Below are 22,492 nucleotides of genomic sequence, written 5' to 3'. Positions count from 1 at the left end.
AATAGCAATCCCTAAGCCATCCACCCTCATGTTTCATCTGTAGGGCCCCATCCTGCTCAGTGCGACATTTTTGAATGGCGTGATCTGCACAGTACTATAAAAAAAGGGGTTGCGTATTCTGCAAACTTCAAGAGATCTTGTTTGATCACTGTTACGTGTATATAAGCAATATGTGGATGTTAAAATGCTTGCTTTTTTCATTGTACAAGCTGCAGTCCTGTGTTAGGATGGATTTTCCCGGTGAGTCACCTGTGTTGGGGTTTGTCATTAGTTACCTTGTTTCAGTTTAAATCTGTGGCTTTATTTTTGTGGTCATATGTCTAAGTGTGTTGCCGTAATGCACACCTGCATGACCGTGTTTACTGTTCCCAGTAGTGAAATTCTGTGCTGTGAATCAGGAGAGCCCAAACGGATCTGGGTGTTGTGGTGTTATCTGTCAGGCTCTCACGATTTTTATTCCCACCCAGAACTGCAGAAGCATCAAGAAGAAAGAAAGAAAGGAAGAGAAAATTGAGGAGATACTTGATGATTGGCTTGGCAACAATAGGGGGCGGAACAGTGATAGGTGAGGCTGCCCTGCAGTTTCTGGGACCTGACTGGGTTACACAGATGGTGGCAAGCGCGGAGTGGGAGTTCTGAAATGATTCATTGAGCAACAGCAGCTGTGCTTCCATCTTTGTCCTAGTTCTAATTTTAACACGTTCATCGCTTGCAGTGTTGTCACGTTCCAGGTAGTAGTAGTAGTTCAAATCAGAAACAAGGGAAACTCCAAAAGCCAGGAAGATTCTTATGGGCTTTGCAAAAACAAAGCCTATGGGGCTAGGGGCAGTCAACCCTCATTTTTCTTCTCAGGCCAGCAGTAAGGTAATGTGACTCCAGTGACTTCTGGGGAGTTACTGTGGATTTACACGATGCAGAAGATGGGAGTAAATGTACTTTTCAGCCTTCCGAAGGTGATTTTCCAGACAAACTTGAGCTCAATCTCTCAGCTGGTCTATTAGGCAGAATTGTTTGGTGATTCAGATGTATACAAACATATGGCCAGTTCCTCAGCTCATGTAAATCAATGTAGCTCCCTTGGGTTTGATGGAGCTACACAGATTCATACCAGCTGAGGATCTGGCTCTTTAAACTTATTTCTCCTCGTTTACCCTGGTGTTAGAGAGAGTCAGATGCAACATCTTCTCTAGACTCTCCAAAATTAGGTTAATTTGGGATTGGCCCAGGATTTTCTAATAAGAGATGGCTGGAATTTACTTTCACTTACACCAATGTTTCTCCTCTGACTTCCGTGGAGTTAATCCTCTTTTATACTGGTGATAGTGAGAAAACAATCCAGGCTGGAGACTCAGCGAGTGGGGAGGGTCTCTGAAAATTAGGGTTGGGTTAGTTGATGGAGCAGTGTGGGGAAGACTATACTGGATTTCTGAGAGGAGGGTGATCCCTTCCAGCTTCTGGTTCAGGTCCTTCCATGGGATGTGGTGGGTTAGCTCACTTCCTGGTGCGTGTTAGCTATTCTCACAATAGGAAGTTATCCCTTCTGCTGACACAGCACAAAGATATGAAAATCTGTTTGTCTTCCACCATCATCGTGCACTGAAATTCTCACTTGCCGCACCTTTAGGTTTGACGGGAGGTCTTGCTGCCCCTCTCGTTGCTGCTGGAGCTGCAACTATCATTGGGAGTGCTGGGGCAGCAGCTTTAGGGTCAACGGCGGGAATTGCTATCTTGGCATCACTTTTTGGAGCAGCGGGAGCTGGCCTTACCGGTAAGATAACAGATTTAGATTCTGAACCACCAAGCCACGGAATAATGTATGCAAAGTCAGGTACTAATGGCTGAGCTCTAGAGTGTGAGGTCTGCAAAGGGAATTGTGGACTAAACAATCTACTTGTACACCAGCAGAACTCAACCTCTGGTTCTTCAGTGGCTGCTGATCTTCATAGCCCTGGGCTGGCCCTCTTCTCGAGCCTGAGTTAGATGTTGTGCCGCACCCTGATGACAATGCAGTAGATTTCCCTGGGTTAATGGCAACTGGGTTAGACAATGCAGACAGACACTCTCATGCAGACAAGTTGCCTTTGGGATTGTAGCTAACCACAGTAAATGGAAACCACCTCAGTTTTAGCATTAAGAACTATGGTGTAATAGAGGACAGTTATTAATTATAGCAGATAATGCCTCCTGCTGCCATCCCATCTGATCACCCAAGCAAAGTGCTAAGAATTTGTTATTAATTTCTGCTGTTGGCAGCCCCTACCATTACTCTGTGATTTCTATACATGCAGGCTACAAGATGAAGAAACGAGTGGGAGCCATCGAAGAGTTCGAGTTCCTCTCTTTAACTGAAGGGAAACAACTTCATATCACCATAGCCATCACTGGCTGGTTGTGTACCGGCAAATATGGTAAAAGCAAGACAAGAAATCCTAGACACAATTTTGGAAAGCCACATTTGTATTGTCAAAGATGGGAAGCAGTGTTTATATATGAATCGTGAAATATAGCAGGACCAAGCTGATTTGTTGGAACTTTAAATCCCTATCTGCTTAGGCTAGCGTGAATAGGTTCAAAATGTAAAAAGGAACGTTGGATGGCACTGGAGGTTTGGAGTAGAATTTGTGGAGTCTCACCTCTGGTCATCACGTCAAGTCCATCCAATGTTGGTAGCAACCGAAAGTTGTAATGGCTCTTGGAAAGGAGTACTTGTGGCACCTTAGAGACTAACCAATTTATTTAAGCATAAGCTTTCGTGAGCTACAGCTCACTTCATCGGATGCATAAAGTGGAAAGTACAGTGAGGAGATTTTATATACACACAGACCATGAGAAAAATATACATTGTAAGGAGAGTGATCACTTAAGATGAGCCATTACCAGCAGGAGAGTGGGGTGGGGGGAGAGAAAACCTTTTGAAGTGATAATCAAGGTGGGCCATTTCCAGCACATTTCCAGGAGTTAACAAGAACATCTGAGGAACAGTGTGTGTGTGTGGGGGGGAGGAATAAACAAGGGGAAATAGTTTCACTTAGTATAAAGAAAAGGAGTACTTGTGGCACCTTAGAGACTAACCAATTTATTTAAGCATGAGCTTTCGTGAGCTACAGCTCACTTCATCAGATGTATACCGTGGAAACTGCAGCAGACTTTATATACACACACAGAATATGAAACAATACCTCCTCCCACCCCACTGTCCTGCTGGTAATAGCTTATCTAAAGTGATCAACAGGTGGGCCATTTCCAGCACAAATCCAGGTTTTCTCACCCTCCACCCTTGGGTAGCCTGATGTAAGTTATGTGTTCGGCACAATGTGCAGTGACTGTGAAGGCCTCAGTCCAGTTTCTCTGGAGCTGTGTTGACATCACAAAAACTACCATAGCAGCTGACGTTCTTTGGAACCTGAAACAGGACAGAATGACAGAAGAGAAGAATTTGCTAGAGATTTAAGGTTAAATACAAGTCTCCCTCTCTGGGTAGGCCTTTATTGCAAGTGTTCTGGTTTAACCCAAATTGGTGCCTTCTGTGAATGATAGTGCACACCAGCTATGAACTATCAGGTAAAGCTTCCCCTGCTCTCCTTCCCTCAACTGCAGTAGAACAGAGTTTAGTCACCAGTTAAAAGGTTTTCTTCATCAAGTGTTGACTATTCTGAAAGGGGAGCAGTGTTTAATGTAGGGGAGGGTCGTTACCTCAGCTCTTTTCCTAAGACCATCAACTTTACAGTTGTAAACCACAGTGCATGTAGTTTATCTGGGCTACGGTGTCTTTCCAGCTGTTCTCATGTGCCCTTACTGGCGGAGGTGAGATTTAAGCAGTCTGAGGGTTCCCGACCCCCTTTAAAATGCAGATTGTAGCCTCATCCAGAAAAAAGAGAGGGTAAAGCACAGCAAACTGCTAGCAGAGATAGTTATAGAAAAAGGGGAAGTGTTTCTATTAATAGATCCTGCTTGTGTGTTTGCTAGAGATGATCTGACTTGCGGGGATGTTGCCTAGTACCTGGCACAAAGTGCTTTAGCCAATTATTGGAGCTTTTTTTGTGCCTCACATTTATCCACCGGCAATTAATAGAATGCAGTTTCTTTTTCTCTCCCGGTCTCTGCCAGCTAAAGAGGTTTATTGGCAAGAAGGCTCAGTCAAGTAAACCATGTTGCATACAGTGCCGAAGGGGTGAGCTAATAGCCTGCAACCTCTGAAAACTTGTAATGTTATATCGTCATTTCAAATACAGTCACAGTTGTAACTTGTCATATAAAATATGTCAGCCATCTGCTGTTAATATGTTCAGAAACCCTATTGAACGGTTGCCAGTGCATTCCATTGAGGAATATAATAATAAATATTCTATATCATTAATACAGTAAGGACATTTTCTGTTGGCCATTGCTTGTTAAATCCATTATCCCATCAGAATCTGGGGTTTTAAAACCTCTGCTTTCCCGTCATGTTGTTCTCTTGTTGATACCACACAAAGTTTCAGAATTTTCTGGGATTGGAGCGTTATCAGGGGGCTGTTACGAAGTCACTGTGTGTCTTTCGGTAGATTATTTAATCATTCTCGGTCTCACTTTGCCCTTAAAATGAGAGTTACAGAGGATCTGAATTGGGGAGGGAGTTTCCATACCTAGAAACACGATACACTGTTTAAAACAGCAGAAATAAAACAACCCTTCAGTTGTCTCCTGTAATGGTTTTATCTGTCTGTCTTAGGTATTTATATGATCCCCATCACCGTAGTATCTGAGGCCCTCTCTACACTACAGACACGACAGCTGCATGGCTACAGAGCCAAAGTGTAGACTCAGACTACAGCAATGAAGGGTTTTTTTCCATTTCTCCACTTCCCCGAGCGATTCACCAACCTAGCCACATCTACACTGCAGGGGTTGGTCAGCATAGCTACAGCGCTGAGGGGTATAGATTTTTCATACCCTGGAGTGCTTTATAGCTATGTCAATGTAAGTTTTAAGTGTAGACCAAGCCTGAGAACCTCACAGTCTTTTAATATATTTATCCTCACAACACCCCGTGAGGTAGGGAAGTGCTTTTGTCCCCACTGTAGGGTTGGGCAACTGAGGCACAGAGAGACTAAGGGCCAGATTTTTAAAGATGTTTAGATGCCTAAACATGCAGAGAGGTGCTTAGTGTGATTTTTCAAAAGCACATAGGCACCTAACTACATCTTTGGGCATCCAAATACTTTCAAATACTGACCCTAAGAGACTCGTCCGAGCTCACGCAGGAAGTCTGTGGCAGAGCACAGTAGTGAGCCGTGGTCTCCTGAATCTCCCTAACCATTGACCCATCCTCAGTCCAGCTTTCTGTCCCCCTCCTCATGTACAAGAGGCCAGACTCCATTGTTTCCAATTATGTGACAGTAAAGCAGCCTCCCAGTCAAGCTCAGTAAAATCATATACTATAGGAGTGTAGCAGAGCCAGCTGGCACGTATTGTACCGGCTTTCAGTCACGGTTAGTCACAGCAGCAAGGAGTTAGTTTGGTTTATGGTATAAAAAGTACCTCATCATACACTTTATATGGTGATTGGATTTAAACTACTCAGTCTCCCGCAGTCTAACAGCTTTTGGGTGGTCTCTTTCCAAGTCACTGTCGTCCACATGACTGAACAATTTCAGTTTACACTATTTGCCCTTTGATGGCTGTTTCAGCAGAGAAGCCAAGGAGTGAATGGGCCATTAAGACTGAATCTCAGAGTTACGAACACCTCAGAAATGGAGGTTTCAGAGGAACAGCCGTGTTAGTCTGTATTCGCAAAAAGAAAAGGAGTACTTGTGGCACCTTAGAGACTAACCAATTTATTTGAGCATGAGCTTTCGTGAGCTACAGCTCACTTCATCAGATGTTTACCGTGGAAACTGCAGCAGACTTTATATACACACAGAGAATATGAAACAATACCTCCTCCCACCCCACTGTCCTGCTGGTAATAGCTTATCTAAAGTGATCAACAGGTGGGCCATTTCCAGCACAAATCCAGGTTTTCTCACCCTCCACCCCCCCACACAAATTCACTCTCCTGCTGGTGCTAGCCCATCCAAAGTGACAACTCTTTACATAGTCAAGTCGGGCTATTTCCTGCATAGATCCAGGTTTTCTCACATCCCCGCCACCCTCATACACACACAAACTCACTCTCCTGCTGCTAATAGCTCATCTAAACTGACCACTCTCCAAGTTTAAATCCAAGTTAAACCAGAACATCTGGGGGGGGGTAGGAAAAAACAAGAGGAAACAGGCTACCTTGCATAATGACTTAGCCACTCCCAGTCTCTATTTAAGCCTAAATTAATAGTATCCAATTTGCAAATGAATTCCAATTCAGCAGTTTCTCGCTGGAGTCTGGATTTGAAGTTTTTTTGTTTTAAGATAGCGACCTTCATGTCTGTGATTGCGTGACCAGAGAGATTGAAGTGTTCTCCGACTGGTTTATGAATGTTATAATTCTTGACATCTGATTTGTGTCCATTTATTCTTTTACGTAGAGACTGTCCAGTTTGACCAATGTACATGGCAGAGGGGCATTGCTGGCACATGATGGCATATATCACATTGGTGGATGTGCAGGTGAACGAGCCTCTGATAGTGTGGCTGATGTTATTAGGCCCTGTGATGGTGTCCCCTGAATAGATATGTGGGCACAATTGGCAACGGGCTTTGTTGCAAGGATAAGTTCCTGGGTTAGTGGTTCTGTTGTGTGGTATGTGGTTGTTGGTGAGTATTTGCTTCAGATTGCGGGGCTGTCTGTAGGCAAGGACTGGCCTGTCTCCCAAGACTTGTGAGAGTGTTGGGTCATCCTTTAGGATAGGTTGTAGATCCTTAATAATGCGTTGGAGGGGTTTTAGTTGGGGGCTGAAGGTGACCGCTAGTGGCGTTCTGTTATTTTCTTTGTTAGGCCTGTCCTGTAGTAGGTAACTTCTGGGAACTCTTCTGGCTCTATCAATCTGTTTCTTTACTTCTGCAGGTGGGTATTGTAGTTGTAAGAAAGCTTGACAGAGATCTTGTAGGTGTTTGTCTCTGTCTGAGGGGTTGGAGCAAATGCGGTTGTATCGCAGAGCTTGGCTGTAGACGATGGATCGTTTGGTGTGGTCAGGGTGAGGTTGTTCGTAATTCTGAAATGTTCATAACTCTGAACAAAACATTATGGTGGTTCGTTCAAAGGTTTGCAGCTGAACATTGACTTAATACAGCTGTGAAATGTTACTATGCAGAAGAAAAATGCTGCTTTTAACCATCTTAATTTAAATGAAACAAGCACAGAAACAGTATCCTCACCTTGTCAAAAAAATGTTTAAAAACTTTCCCTTTATTTTTTTAGTAGTTTACATATAACACAGCACTGTACTATATTTGCCTTTTTTTTTTTCTTTTTCGTCTCTGCTGCTTCCTGATTGCGTACTTCCAGGTGCAAATGAGGTGTGTGGTTGACTGGTCAGTTCATAACTCTGGTGTTCGTAACTCTGAGGTTCTACTGTACCTCTGTCACATCTAGGTGTGGTCCCTTCTAGTCAAGATTGAGGCACGTTGGTAGGATATTGTGGTGGAAGTTTGCATGGCTTCTGCTAATGCTGTACTTATTCTGTGGCTGCCTCAGTATGCTATGTATTGTTCAGTAATGGAACAAGGAGTAGGTGACCTTAGTATTTTAGGAGGCTAAATTATACTATTCCTGTTTACAATTTAGCTGGCTTATATTAGAGTTGCTGGTGTCCCCTTCTGACCACTTAGCCCACACTTTCCCCCTCAGCTGGCAGCAAAATATTGTGCTGACAGGAATTGCTACTGCTCTTGATTTGCGTCTAAGAAAAACTTAGCCAAAGAAAAAGGGGTAGTAAACACACAGTTTGGGTCTCTAAATGGTCTTCATTCTCACTTTCAGACAGATCCATTATTTCAGTCTAAGCCTGCAAAACCCAAGTACCAGGAGGACAATTTACCGTAGCGTAGCATTTAGGACATTCACCGCAAAGTGGCGGAAAAGGAAAAGAGCCCCAAAATTGCAACAAAATTTATTAAGAGCATAGGAAGGGATATGACAAGATCCTTAGCCCTGCTGCAAGATAGTGAGCACCCTCTGTTCTCATCGGAATCTCAGGGAAACTGTCTCCACTCATCACCTTCTCATCAGAAATGACTAACAAATGCATTTGAAAACACTATGAACAAAATCCTGCCATGTTCCTTCAACTACCTTGGGCTGCCCGCCCTTTGAGGTCAATCCAAATTTGGCCTAAATGAGGACACGGTGTGAACTATAGGATTTAGTCTTATCTTTGGTGATGGGAGGAAGGTCCTTAACTCCCATCATAATTAGCATTAATTGATCCCTTTTTGGCAGATTCCGCAGCAGTCAAGGTGTGAATGGGCCACGGAAACTGAACCTGGAGGTGGTCCCTCCATATTGGAGGTAGCTGATCTGTTCTTTTGATAAACAAAAGCTCTCAGTCTCCAGTTTTGTCAATCCATCCTTTAACAACAGGAAATCCAGTTGAAATGAAGGACTTATGAAGATGTGTCCATCATTAATCGCATTTCAAAATATGATCCCTGAATAATTAAGCGGATTAAAGTATTCTGCAAGTTGATATTATCATTCGCTCCTTGTGACTCCTGTGGCCAGTCAACAGTTGCTTTTCCTCCTATGAAACTGAATCCTTTGTGTTCCCATCCTTTCTTAGGCAGTTTCACAGCTCCATGGAGCAGCATGTTGCAGTCCAGTGAGCAGTACTGTCTGGCCTGGGAATCCAAGTACCTGATGGAGTTGGGCAACGCTCTGGATTCACTGCTCAATGGGTTTGTGAACATGATGGCTCAGGAAGCACTGAAGTTCACTGTATTGTCAGGTAAGACTCTGAGTTATACCAAGGCTGATTGGGTGCTGAATCTGCTGGTTTCAGCATTTGTGTTTGTTCAAAGAGGCCTTCCCCCAAATAGATGAATCTTTCATATTCATTTGTCGATTATCCAAGAAGCCGTGTCACTTGCAAACCTTGCGTGTGTTGACCCTAGTCCTGCAGAGATTTATGCACCTGCTTCATTTTATGCTCTGGAGTTGTCCTGTTGACTTCAAAGGAAATACTCCCCGTGGGCAAAGTGAAGCCCATCCATAAACAGGATTGAAGGCATAGTATTCCAGAGCAACCCTCATTTCTTTCAAACAATCTCACCATCGTTAGTGTGAGAGCCTGCTCTTTTAGAAGCTCCTATCATGTGGAACAGACTTCCTGGATCATTCCACATCATCAGTTTGTCATGGCATTTCAAATCTCAGCTGAAAAAGTCTTTCCTCCCTTACCCGTATGCCTCAGCGTTTCTTTCCCTCTGCTATTTATTATTGTAACTCTTATCTACGCAATTTTACTCTGTAAGGAGTTTTGGGATACAACTGGCACAAAAGACTATCCATATTGCATTGCATTGCATGCTTCATCCACAGCTTCCACGTGTGCAAACTGCATCCATACGGGATGCCTGCCTGCTTCCGTTACATCTGTCCCTACATTACAAAGCATTAAGTGCACATGCTCTGCTTGTGCACATTGTATCTTTGCATTATACTTGAATGCACTGTATTCCCTGTGTTCTGCATGTCCACGCACCATCCATGCACTATACCTGGACACATCATATCCAACATTCCTATGCAGATGACATCAATGCATTATAACCTCATGCACTGTATTCCCCATGTTGTACATGGCCAATTTACAGCTGAGTGCATTAGGTTTCTCCTGTTCTGCTTGAGCCCAGTACACCCATGCATTACACCTGAATGCAGTGTATCTTCCTGTGCACGTGACATTTAACAGATTCTGTCGTCTTTTTAATTTTGCAAAACCCACCTTAAATTAGTCTTAGGAAAGACAAGGTGACAGTGGCAAAGATGCAGTGTTTTTTACTCCACCAAACCGTCTGACTTTTGAAATTGTCCCAGACCTGCCCAGATGTGTAACTTTGATTTTCCTGTTTGCTTTGTACCTCTCAGGCATAGTGACAGCCCTGACATGGCCGACTTCACTTCTTACTGTTGCCAATGTCATTGACAACCCTTGGGGAGTGTGCCTGAATCGATCAGCTGAAGTGGGCAAACATCTGGCACAGATATTGCTCAGTCGACAGCAGGTAATTGGCTGAGGGTGCAAAAAATGGCTCCAGTTATTACAGCTGGAAGGGACTGATATCTTGGGGAAGCTCCAGGGGTCTGATGTTTTACAGCATGCTAGTGGGACAACAGGTGGTATTTGTCCATGGGGAAGAAAATGAATTACAAGCTGAAGAATGGAAAATTGAGGCACGAGGGAGACCAGCGTGCAGGGAATGGAGGAGAACATGGGTTGATGAGAGGCTGCCTGCAAATGTTGGTTTAATTTAACCCAAACCTTTTGCTAAATGCAGAAGAGGTCAGGCAGCAATCAGTCTAATAGAGAGCCCTGATAGCAAAAGAGATTGGAGCAGTCATTTGAAATGCTTCTACACCAATCCTTGTGGAACGCCGATAGACTCCGGTCGTCGGCGGGTGGGATCGAACCGGGGACCTCTGGAGTTTAGTGCGCGACCCTCTACCGCATGAGCTAAAAGCCACCTGCTGGTTCGCTAGGGCTGTAGAACAGGCTCATTAATTGCTTTCGTAAGTGGTATCAGTGCCAGCAGATGGGACAGAGCACCACGCTTAGGAGGTGTGCGGGTTACACTTGCAAACAGCTCTTACAGGCAGAGTCCAGTACTGAAGGGCAACAGACAAAATCATTGCTGGGAAGTTTAACATGAGACATACTATGGCACCTATATTTTGTCAAGCGCCCATTTAGTGACACACTAGGGTAATAACAAATCTACTTTTCACTGCCAGAGACCTGGATTCAGGTCTAACCCAAGTCAGAAGTGCAAATTGGTATGATTTGTCCACTGCACAAAATTACCATACCACTTGGCCCAATCTTGACAATGGGGGAGTGAAAGCAGAGGATGAGGAGGGGGAGAAAGAAAGAGAAAAGGCAGACAGCTGAAATACCCATCAAGAAGTAGGAGGCATCAGCGGAGTGGGGCGAGGAAAGAGTGCATAGCCCTTACCTGCACTAAGGACCAAATTCTGCTCTGAGCTATGTTAATATAAATCTGGAGTCATTCCAGTGAAGGCGCTGAGTCTTACTTCCTTACTAATCCCAAACTGTCACAAGCCTGGAAATTCACCAGGCTTCATTCTAAAATAATTATTTGTAAAACCAACCGTGGAGGGGAGAGGGGAAGTAAAGAACTGTCTTATTCTAGAGGCAGCCACCTTCTGCCAAGAGGAATTAAATTGGGCACAAATCCCATTAGCCTGAATTCTCCTCCACTAGCCCCCATTTCTATTAGGCACCCAAGCAAAAAGTTCTCGCACAATGATCCCTGCTTCCTCATGGCACTGAGGCAGTGGCATAGAACTGGCTGGGGGTGGCAGGGTATTAGTCAGATTCAGAAGGATGTTGTTTCCTCTAGGAAAGTACTTTGAAGGGGCCAAGGCACAATTATGTTGAGTGATTGTCTGCTCCTGCTGGGCCCCACTGGAATAAAAGTCAAGGGAAAAGAGGAGAATAAAATGGGGGGCAGAGAGGGAAAGAAACAGAAATGCCTAAGACTAGAATAAACAAGAAGGAAAGGAAAAAGGAGCAAAACAGACACATGGGATGGATTGGCACTGAAAGAAACAGCTCAGTATAACCAGCCTTCCTGCCAAGTCGTCTTCTTCATCCCCAGCTAACAAACTTGAAATTAAACTTCTGCCCAGGTCCTACCATTATTTGCTATGAGTGCAGGCTGATCTCTGTGTTTTTCTTACAGCTACACTAGTCCAGTATCTATTGTAGATGAGCTATTCAGGGCCGAGAGGTAATGGGAGACATAGCCAGACACCGGAATGTCATAAATAACTCTGTGAAACAGGAGTGTGAGCCAACAAAGTTGATTTCTAATAAAAGCAAAGTGCCCAAAAGGTAATAATAAAGGCCTGGTCTGAAGTAAAGATTTGCCCAAGGGTATGTGACATTGTCTTTTAGCTTTAGTTATGGTTAAAGCACAAAATCGTGCTGTGCTGGAGAACCTAAAACAATTTTACAGGATGTTTCTGAACCCTATTATACCTGGTGTGCATTTAGCCCAAGGAGAAGGCACTTCTGACTGTTAAAATCCCTCTCTGCTTGATTTAATAGAAAATCCTATTAAATGTATTTAAGATAAAATCTTGCTCATTGAAGTAGGATGCCCACATCACATTTTCATGATGACCCCAAGAGTAGCAGCCATCCGCCCTTCCAGCTAATGCTGCTTGAAATAATATTTGACAAAAAAAATTTCTGCCAAAAAATATGGCTTCATCAATTATTTTGCAGGAAGATGTTGCTTTTGACACAATTTTCCAATGGGAAATTTCAGAGCAAACCAAAATGAAAAATTTTCGTTCAGTTTCCATTTGAAATTTTTATTTCATTTTGTGACTTTCAAAAACAGTTTGGTTTTTAAAATTTAAATTAGGGTTGTTAAACAATTAAAAAATTAATTGCAATTAATCACGAGATTAAAAAAATAGTTTAATTGCAGTTTTAATTACACTGTTAAACAATAATAGAATAGTGATTTAAATTTATTATAAATATTTTGGGATGTTTTTCTGTATTTTCAAATGTATTGTTTTCAATTACAACACAGAATGCAAAGTGTTCAGTGCTCACTTTATAGTAATATTTTATTACAAATATTTGCACTGTAAAAAAGATAAAAGAAATAGTGTTTGTCAATTCACCTCATACAAGTACTGTAGTGCAATCTCTGTATCATGAAAAATGTAGAATTTTTTTACATAACTTCACTCAAAAACAAAACAGTGTAAAACTTCAGCACCTACAAGTCTACTCAGTCCTACTTCTTGTTCAACCAATCACTAAGACAAACAAGTTTGTTTACATTTACGGGAAATAATGCTGCCTGCTTCTTATTTACAATGTCACCTGAAAGTGAAAACAGGCTCCCAGATGTTATCTCTCTTGGTAGAGACCCTGCTTTCTGACCAGGTTTTTCCACACTGCATAGTTGCCTGCCTGTACACAGTTGCCTGCAAGCCAGAGTGCCTAAACAAGCCAGATTCTGCACTTGGTTCTCTCTCCAGAAGCTATGAATAGCATAATGGCTCACAGTTATAAGTTACCACACAGTTCTTTATAAGCAACCACATTTATTCTTAAGGTGAAAGCATTGCAGAGAAAACATATGAAAACAGTACATGCATACATGCATGTTAAAAAGCTTACCAAAGTTCATCCCATCTCCAACCTCGGTTTTGGTTCGTGTCAGTCCTTCAAAACCCAGAAATGGGTTTTTTCCATGACTACAAGTTCATAGCGATCTCAGATTCAGAACCAGAACCACCAGTTCAGTCTTTCCTTTATGCATCTTGGGCCTTTGATCTTGGCCTCATGTATCGCATGAACAGCAGACAGTGACTCATTCCCCAAGGCATAGCTTCAAGAGGCTGGGGTTTTGCATAACCGGAGGTGAGGAATTTGCATTCAGTTCTCCCGAGATAGATATTCCCCAGGAAAACCCCCATAACATTTTCTGTTCCAAAAGACCATTCTTGCCTGGCACATTGTTCACAATAGTCCTTTGAACCCCCAGGACTCACATCTGTCACATCTCCCACCTCAAGAGGTTACATAGAATCCTGGCGCACAATAATACACCATTCATTTCATACAATGGACCCCCAGAGACACTTAAATTTAATTAAATAAGGTCTCCCAATGATATTGCAGGAAATTGCCATATCTGTCACACAGACCACCACAAATCCCCAAGACCAAAGTTGGGAACCTCATTAACAAATGTCCAACACATGCTCAGTAGGAGTTGAATCCTCTAAACAGTTCCCCATCAAACCAGCATTAGCTCTGGTTTATCTGGATTAAGTTTAAACCAACTTGCTCGCATCCATATCTCCTCTTGGCTAGTGCTGGTAAAACATCTGTTAATGGTGGCTATATATGCATACACCCCACTGTTTACCTTTTCATGGAAATTGACTGGCTGGCAGTGTTACAAGCCATGGGAGCCTATTTCATCTGCCAGGTCTATTAACCCCGCAGGCATCAGAAAGGCATGGCACTGCATTTTCATCTTCATCTCTGCCAAAGATGTCATTACATTTCATTTCTTGGTGGTTGGGAGCCCCGAAAGAATGCTTTTGTAAGGTGGAAACAAGTTTCTCTCCTTGCTAGGAACATGGCAGCAGTTGCTCTAATGGTATTTTACAGCCCTGAAATTAATTGCTTGGGGTTGGACTCGATTTCCTGCCTTGAAAATGTTACTCATTTCCATGTTGTTATATGGGGTTTTGCCTTCTTTAAAATTAAAATAGTGGGGGTAAGGTGCAATGAATAGCAAATGGGCCATTCAATGAAAAGGAGCTTCCTTAGACAATGTGTGAGAAACTTGATATTAATAAAGCACGAAGAGTGCATTTGGACCCTTATCCAGCAAAGGACTTAATTTAAGTTAAATGTAACTGTCTTTAACTTTAAGAACATCAGTAATATCATTGAAGTCAATGGGACAGCTCACATACTTAAAATTCAGCACATGCTTATATGATTTGCTGCATCAGAGCCTAGGCACCTCCACTGGCCAGCCCTTTCTTTCCAGGTCTAGCAGAATGTTTGACAGCTGTACCATCCTCATTTGTGCCTGTGCCTCTTTGTTCCCTAGGGCAAACGACCTGTCACTTTGATTGGCTTCAGTCTGGGCGCAAGGGTCATTTACTTCTGCCTGAAGGAGATGGCTCAAGAAAAAGGTAGAGTTCAAACATTTAACTCTCTTATTTATTTTTTCCATCACCTTTTTTTATGAATTTAGTGCTGGTAGAAATTATCGTGCCAACAGCTCTGGAGATCAAAGTCCTCTAGAATAGCCACAGGAGGACAGCACAGCCACGTGGCATTGCCTTCGTGCTTCACAGCCTGACCCTGATGGACAACCTCTAGGACAACCTCACAATACAGACTACTCCGGTCCGTAGCAGAAATAACCTGTGAGGGGGCTGTGGACCCATGGAAGGATGTAGACAAGCTGAAATGTATGAACCACACCTCCAGGCCTTACATCCTGCCCTGGGATACTCCTCCCCAGCTCTGGCTGCAGAGAGCCTGTGAAGCAGCATCTCTGTGGGTTTGGAGGGAAGCCTGAGTCAGCATGGATAGTTTCTACCCCATTGATCCCCACCTGGCCACAGCACTTGGATTATGTGCATTCCAAGCCAGTATGTGGCTGAGGGTATTTACTTCCTGAGGTGCAGCCTAAATAGAAACCTACAAAACAGTTCTGAAATATGTTCAGAATTGAATTCTGCTGTCTCCGGTGTAAACCTGGAGTAACTCCACTGACTTAAGTAGTTACTTCATATTTACACCAGTGTAACTGAGAGCAGAATTTGGGCCTCCATCTGCAAACAACACTCTTAACGTTCTGTGACATTTGTCTGGTGGATCAGTCTGTGAGCGGCCCACGCTTCGCTGTGAACTTGGCAGAAGATGCTTCACCTTTATTGGAAGCTCTCTGTAGCTACTGTATCTGATCCCATGAGTCGTCCCTCCCATTTAAGTCATTGAAATGCCACTGTCGTCAGCTATTTTCATGGTAATTTTTCCCTAAAGTCAAGCATAAAACCATCTGTCAATTTGTTACCAGTTGTGGTTTTGTTTATTAATAGATTCTATTCTTAATTTAGAAAAGGAATCAAGTCATTCTGATCAGTTGATGTAAATTGTATGTTGGAGTTGAGTCAGTAGTGTGTGCGCTGCTTATCCCTCCCCCTACCTAGCCAATTTTATTAATTAACATTTGCCCTCACAGAATGTAGCTAATAAGTAAGGAGCTTTACACTGGCAAACATTCATTAGTAGGTGTTGGCAGGTGGAGCAGATTAAACCAGCATGAGAGGCGGAGGTCAGCTTCCTTTCCGTTTACAGCTGCATGCCAGGACTGTGTTTCTGGTTTAGGGTGCACAGCCACATAGAGTGAGGTACCCCTGAAATACAAGAGGCCAAATTCTAGTCTTTGTAGCACCAGACTGTATCCTAGTGACTTGATTAGAATCACTCTGAATTTACCCTGGTAGAACTGAGTTCTGAATCTGGCCCCAGATTTACTCTTTTCTCCTCAGTGCCTGAAAATGTCGGGGCTGTAATGTTTTGAGGCTTTCATTAGCCGTTAATAGCCCTGCAGTCTCTCTCAATGAGACTGCACAGCACTATAGCTAAGTAACAGGTGAAAGGGAATCGTTAGGGGCTGTCTGGTTATTTGCCATTCTAAAGAAATCTGAGCATCATAAATACATCTTGTAGCAGCCCCCCCACGGCACATTGATTTTCAGTCCTTTAATTGAATTATGAAAGCTGAGCTGTTTGTGGGATTAAAAGCAACGTGTTTAGTGCAGATTGCCAATGCATCCTTCCAGTTCACATTCCAGAAGCAAGCCACAGAAGGAATGGAGCAGCCACCTGGGACATCTGGGTCTGGACTCTGAAGACGCATACATAATAAGTACAAGGCCCAATCTTGCGGGCCTTTTTTTATACAGTCTTAGTGGCAGTTTCATGACAATACAAGAATAGAATGTGTGTGAAGGGTTGTAAAGAGCTTCAGAGGACAGTGATGAAAATTCATAGACAAAAAAGACATCCATATCAGGAGACATTAAAAAGATTGTGACAACCATACAATGGGGGTAAATGAGATGCGGCATGGTGGACGTATATTAAAATGGCATAGAGAGAAGGTCAGTCCAGAGATCCTAATAACCCTTTCTCTTAAAACAAGATCAAGGGCTATCCAATGAAACAAAAAGACAAACAATTAAAAACTGATAAAGGAAATACTTAGCAGCAGAATGCTTAATTAATTTGTGGAACTGCCCAGGTTGATATTTGAAGTCAGAAGCTTCATGGGAGTAAAAGAAGGATTATGCACGTACATCTGGTACTGGCCACTATCAGTGACAGGATACTGGACTAAAAAGACCACAGGTCTGATCTTGTAAGGCGGTTCCTATGTTCCTAGATGATTAATAAGTATATCCATAGTTAAACTAGGGAGGGTAAAAATTGATGATGTATCTCAGCCCTAGTACTTCAGAACATAAGCCAAGATGGCTTGGGTTTAGGAGGAAGTTCATTCATTGGGCAGGTTATTGCATAATTGTCCATCATGGGGCTTTTGTGCCTTTCTCTGAAAGCTCTGATGCTAGCTGCTATCAGAGATGGGGTAAGCTAACTGTGTGAGCTGCTGGTCTGGTCCGGTATGGCAAGCCTGTGGTGCTCCAGGATGGAAAATGGTACCTGTGCATTCTCTGGGGACTCAAGTTAAAATAAATGATATTTTTGAGTGGCCGTTTCAAACGTTTTGTTTCAGCTTACTAATTACATTACTTTGCTAGGCAGGTTTGTCAGCTCGCATTAAATGAGTAGTTTTTAAAATAGTAGTAATACTTGTAAATAATTCCTCACATGTATATCATCCTGAGGAGCCCAGTGAGCTTCACAAACTCTAAGTTACAGCAACACTGCAGTGCAGCCAACCAGCATTCCCAACAGTGTGAGGAGGGGAAATACTGCCCAAAGATACCTGGACGAACCCCTGTCAAGGCAAAACCTTTAAGTGCGTGGGATTGTTAAGGCACCAGAGAGCAGACACGACCTTGGCTTCTAAGATGTCATCAGAAAGCAAATCACCTGTCAGACATCCAGTGCTGACACTGTTTGGCTCATCTAGACCTCAGTGCAGGACAGCACTTATTTATGTTCTTGACTTAAATCCCACTGGAGAGCTTAAATCCCACCTAAGTCAATGGGTACGTCTACACAGCCCACAGGGGTGAGTCTGCTGGCCCCAGTCAAGAGACTCAGGCTAGCGGGGCTCATGGCAGTGCTCTAAAAATAGCTGTGTAGCCAGCGCGTTGAAGTTGTGGTTCAGGCTGGAGCTCAAGCTCTGAAGCCTAGGGTGGGGGTGGGCTTCAGAGCCTGAGCTCCTGTCCACTGTTTTGAAGTTTTAAGCATCACCTAAGTGATGCGTATGTCTTGTACTTTCCCCTCTACAGAGGGGTGGATTTCACCAGAACGGCACACGAGTTCCCTGTGTGTTTAACACTTCCAGACCGGGAACGTGGCAATATCTCTCCCGGCTCCCAGAGACTGGTCCGAGCCCCAGGCTCAGAGTGCATCGCACGGGCCTTTTCCAAGATGATTTGCCTGTCAGTTGGCAGTTATTGCCTCACGACAAGCAAATACAGCTGCTTTCATTGCAAAAACCCTTTTTAGTAGCTAAAGGCAATGGAAATTGCCAATCCTTGCCCCATTACTCTCCTATCGCATCCCAATACAGAGTTGTGTCTTATCTACTAAGAAGTTGGCCAAGTGGAATAAAAGCCTTTTTTTCTTTTTACACATCCTGCCAGAATTAATGATGTTCATGAGTCAGAGGCAGAAGGAGGCTGTGAAATGTATTATTCCCAAGGGGGGTTGACTGAGGTAGAATCTTTTCTTTTCTCCTATTATCTAGAATCGTTAATTTTTCTTTTCCCTGTGCACATGGGCTTTATTATTCCTTATCAGTATAAACAATTTGTAGCCCACGGGATAGGTATAATTAACTGGCATTGTAGTAACTATGCAGATCAGTGATCTATATTCTTAAGCGTCCCTCTTCCTCCACAATCATTCAAAAGAAATGCATACACAGCCAAGATTGAGCATCTTCATTTCAAACAGGACCTGAATAGTGCAAGGGAGGGAAAGAAACCAAACCTTCCAATGGTTAGCTCCGGTCTTCAGGAACCTGATATATGAGCTGCTTATTCTTGCTCTTTCAATTGACCTTACGCTAGAGACATGGACTTTATTATCCTGGCTAGAATTATTGCCCTGTCCACATGGCTCTGTTTTTTTCATTACCCGTTTACTGTGAAAGCATTAGTCTCATTGCCTATCAAGTTAAGCTGACAAAATCGAATCACTGTTCTTTTTAAATTATTATTTGTGTGAAATTTGCTTCATAATTAAGAAATAAAACCAACAGAACGCATTTCAGATTGTCATCGGGGGTTGGAATTTACATCATAGTAAAACGGTGTACAATAATGCTTCGCTGCAGGGAGCACCGGGTTATTACTGCTGTTAGAGAAAGGAAATCAATGGCATTGATTAAAAATCTATCCAGGCAGCATCTCCTTGGCCATGATTTCACGTGGTTTGTAATTGCTTTCACATTTATTACCTCATAATCCCAATCCCCTATTCTACAAACCAGGTACACTCTCCTGAAAATGACCAAAACCCACGTATGCTGAGCTGCGCTTTCCAAAGGTCAAGATTCTGGTTTTGGCAGAATAAGCTCTTCAGAGCAGGGACTGTCTTTTTGTTCTGTGTTTGTACAACACCTAGCACCATAGGGTCCTGGTCCATGAGGGGGGCTCCTAAATGCTACCACAATACAAATTAATAATAATAATATATATGGGACTCCAGTTGAAAGATGGAATTCCCAGTCATATCAACAATTACTATATTGGAAGGCACTTTACTGTCCCTTTTTCACAACTCTACATAAACAGAGAGTCAATTGTTAAAATTGCACCTTCTTTTTTGATACATACTATGTAATCAAACATTTATATGTATTGTTTCCGTAGACCTAATATGCGCTCATGCACGCACGTTCGGATTTTAGTTTGCTTATTAGGAATTGATTTCAACTTTCTCTAACCTGGGGGACTCTGGAAAGTGAACTAAAAACCAGAATCTTTGTGTCCCATCCCCAGACTGAGACTGCCTTGTGGAGCTCTGTCCTGGTAATAGTGAATGTATCATAGCACGTATTTTTTTTAAAACATTTTTATTGAAAAGCACAGAAGTGCTGCCCAATCTTTCTCATTACATCGCTTGCTTCTGCTGGAATTCCTTAGGTGCAGTTTGTCCACTAAGAATAAAAGAGGAGCGTTAATTTTGATCAGACTCCACACACCTTTTGAGCAGATTGCACCCAGAGAGTAATAAGAGCTAAACTGCTTCAGAGCTGTTGATTGGGAATTACCACTAGGAATTCTGTTGTCCTGGTGTTGAGTCTGTTGTTGTGCATTCAATGGACGAATGCATTAGCAACTTTCAGGTTTATTGAACTTAATTATACATTTGTTTCAGTGGTCTCACTTGGCCCCTCATTCCATATATTGTGAAACAATACCAATCTCATACTGACTCTATTGATTGGCAGTGTGAGAGGAATCTTCCACACTGCTGCTTGTACGATACCTGCTCTGTGACAAGAGAACTTCACTCCCCATTGCTGTCAGCCTGACACCTTTCACAATTGCCAGGACCCTGATTTTGATAGATGCTGGGCTCCCAGTGGCTTCAGTTGGAACTGTGGATTCTCCATGCCTCTGCAGATCAGACCCGAGATCTTTTTACTTTATCTTGACAAATGAATCAACAGAAATAAAGTATTTCTCCAGCGTAAGTGAACTACACTAAATACACTCTCATCCCTCGGAGGGCAATTCTCACTTGTCTGTATCGTATATAGATGCATTTTCTGAGCTGCCTTCCAAATCCAAGTAACACCCTTTGTCTTGTGGGGGGCTGTTCCCATCTTTATAGATTGTGAGGGGATCATCGAGGATGTGGTCCTGCTGGGAGCTCCAGTGGAAGGAGAAGCCAAGTACTGGAAAGCTTTCACAAAGGTGGTGTCGGGCAGGATCATAAATGGCTATTGCAGGTCTGTACATACACAACCCCAACGTCTCATTATGGCTGGGTCACTGTTAGTGGATCTTTTATTTATTGTTTTTGAACATTTTGACAGACCCAAAGATTGAAGTATTAAGGAGCTCTCAGTAGAGAACCATTTTCTTTAGAAGTCATTGCGTCCATTACTTGGATTTGAAAGTCTTCAGGAGGCAACATAAGGCTGTTCTGTCTTGGGCTTTGATTAGCTATTTACTATTTATGGTGAATCTTAGACTGGAAGCCTATGCATATTAAGGACTTAGTATTTGGGGACTGTATTTCATTTATATTTCAGTCTGCTTTACGACACTCTGGCAGTGTAGAGGGGCCTCAGACAAGGTGTAAATGTAACTTACATCCACCCTTAAAACTGTCAGAGTGGTGCCAAGGTGTAAATGAGAATCCAGCTCTTAAATTCACAGGGGGTATGTCTACACTACAGCAGCACTGCAGTGTAGATGCTTCTTATGTCAACAAGGGGTTTTTCCATCGATTGTATGTAATCCACCCTCTCGAGAGGCAGTAGCTAGGTCAACAGAAGAATTTGTCCATCAGCCTAGCTGCATCTACAGTGGTGGTTGGATCAACGACCTTGAGCAATATAGCTTAGGTCGATCTAATGTTTAGGTGTCAACCAGGCCTGAGAGTTAATTCATGGAATTACTTGTTTTTAACATATGTTAAAGCACCTAATTGTCAAAACCTTAACGATGATGCAAATGTATCTACAAATAAGTATACACAGAGAGAGAGGTGTGTGTTAATATCAAATATATTCTATTATTGTACATACCGTAAAACAATCAGAAGAGAGAAATTAAAATCACAGGCACTTGAGATTAAAACAAGAAATCTTCATTACTCCCATCCGTATGGCTGAGCTGAGAGATGCTGCTTTTGTTAATTTTGTATTGCTGAGGTTTCAGAGATGCAGGCTGTTTATGCAAATTACTGCATTTCTTCCTGTAACATAGTAAAAAAGCAGCTGCTGTCTCCTGTAGAGTAGTTTCTGGGGGATGTTTCTGTTTTCCTCCAGGAAACCATTAATGATTAGCAATTTATGTGTATAACTGAATTTGCTATACTGACTATAGATCATCCCAGAACTGCAAGACAACCTCTACTTATTTCAGTGCAGAAAGCATAGTATATTCATTTCCTGTAATGTAAGAGAGAGAATCTTGTTATCGTTTCAGAGCTTGACTGAGCTACTGAAATAAAACGGGCTACATGTGTATAATTCAAGTTAGTCTCTTTACTTTGGCAGCCCATATTTCGACTGTTCAGCAAACAGAGGGTTAATAAATTACAGCTCAGTGACACACAAACAGGAGTGAGCAGGCGATGAGGTTCCAGATAAATATCCTAGTACATTTAATCTCTAAAATCCCATGGGATGCTGTAGGTGAGGAGCACCAGGTCCACATGAAGGGTGATGTGAGATGCTAATTGGAGAGCTATAGGGAGGATTTTGGTGAGAGAATCTGAAACATGAATCAGGAAAATACGTTATTTCCTGATAAAACATTCACATGGGTCTGGAGATGTGGTGGTTCCCTGCCTTGGTGTTTGCATAAATATTGAGCCAGAGGGTGGTGGATCGGGAGTAACTTCACGGAAGTTTGTGAACTTACATTGGTGTAAAACGGGTATGAGATCAGAATCAG

At 42.7% G+C, this 22,492-nt stretch overlaps 1 protein-coding gene across 5 annotated transcripts in view; it reads left to right on the top strand.

Moving 5' to 3' along the window:
• The window catches only part of TMCO4 (transmembrane and coiled-coil domains 4), an 83,113-nt gene that overhangs the window by 30,523 nt on the left and 30,098 nt on the right, over positions 1–22,492 (top strand). For all 5 annotated transcript variants that reach the window (XM_048825342.2, XM_048825341.2, XM_075121170.1 and 2 more), the window contains 7 exons: positions 468–565; positions 1,625–1,768; positions 2,289–2,408; positions 8,697–8,861; positions 10,004–10,140; positions 14,755–14,839; positions 20,697–20,814. In XM_048825342.2, coding sequence (XP_048681299.2) covers positions 468–565; positions 1,625–1,768; positions 2,289–2,408; positions 8,697–8,861; positions 10,004–10,140; positions 14,755–14,839; positions 20,697–20,814 — 867 coding nt within the window. The remainder of the gene's footprint in view (positions 1–467; positions 566–1,624; positions 1,769–2,288; positions 2,409–8,696; positions 8,862–10,003; positions 10,141–14,754; positions 14,840–20,696; positions 20,815–22,492) is intronic.

The sequence above is a fragment of the Caretta caretta genome, chromosome 18, assembly GCF_965140235.1.
Source record: "Caretta caretta isolate rCarCar2 chromosome 18, rCarCar1.hap1, whole genome shotgun sequence".
Classification (NCBI taxonomy): Eukaryota; Metazoa; Chordata; order Testudines; family Cheloniidae; genus Caretta; species Caretta caretta.
The sequence above is the reverse complement of the archived record's forward strand: the minus strand, read 5'-3'. Positions and strand labels throughout refer to the sequence as shown.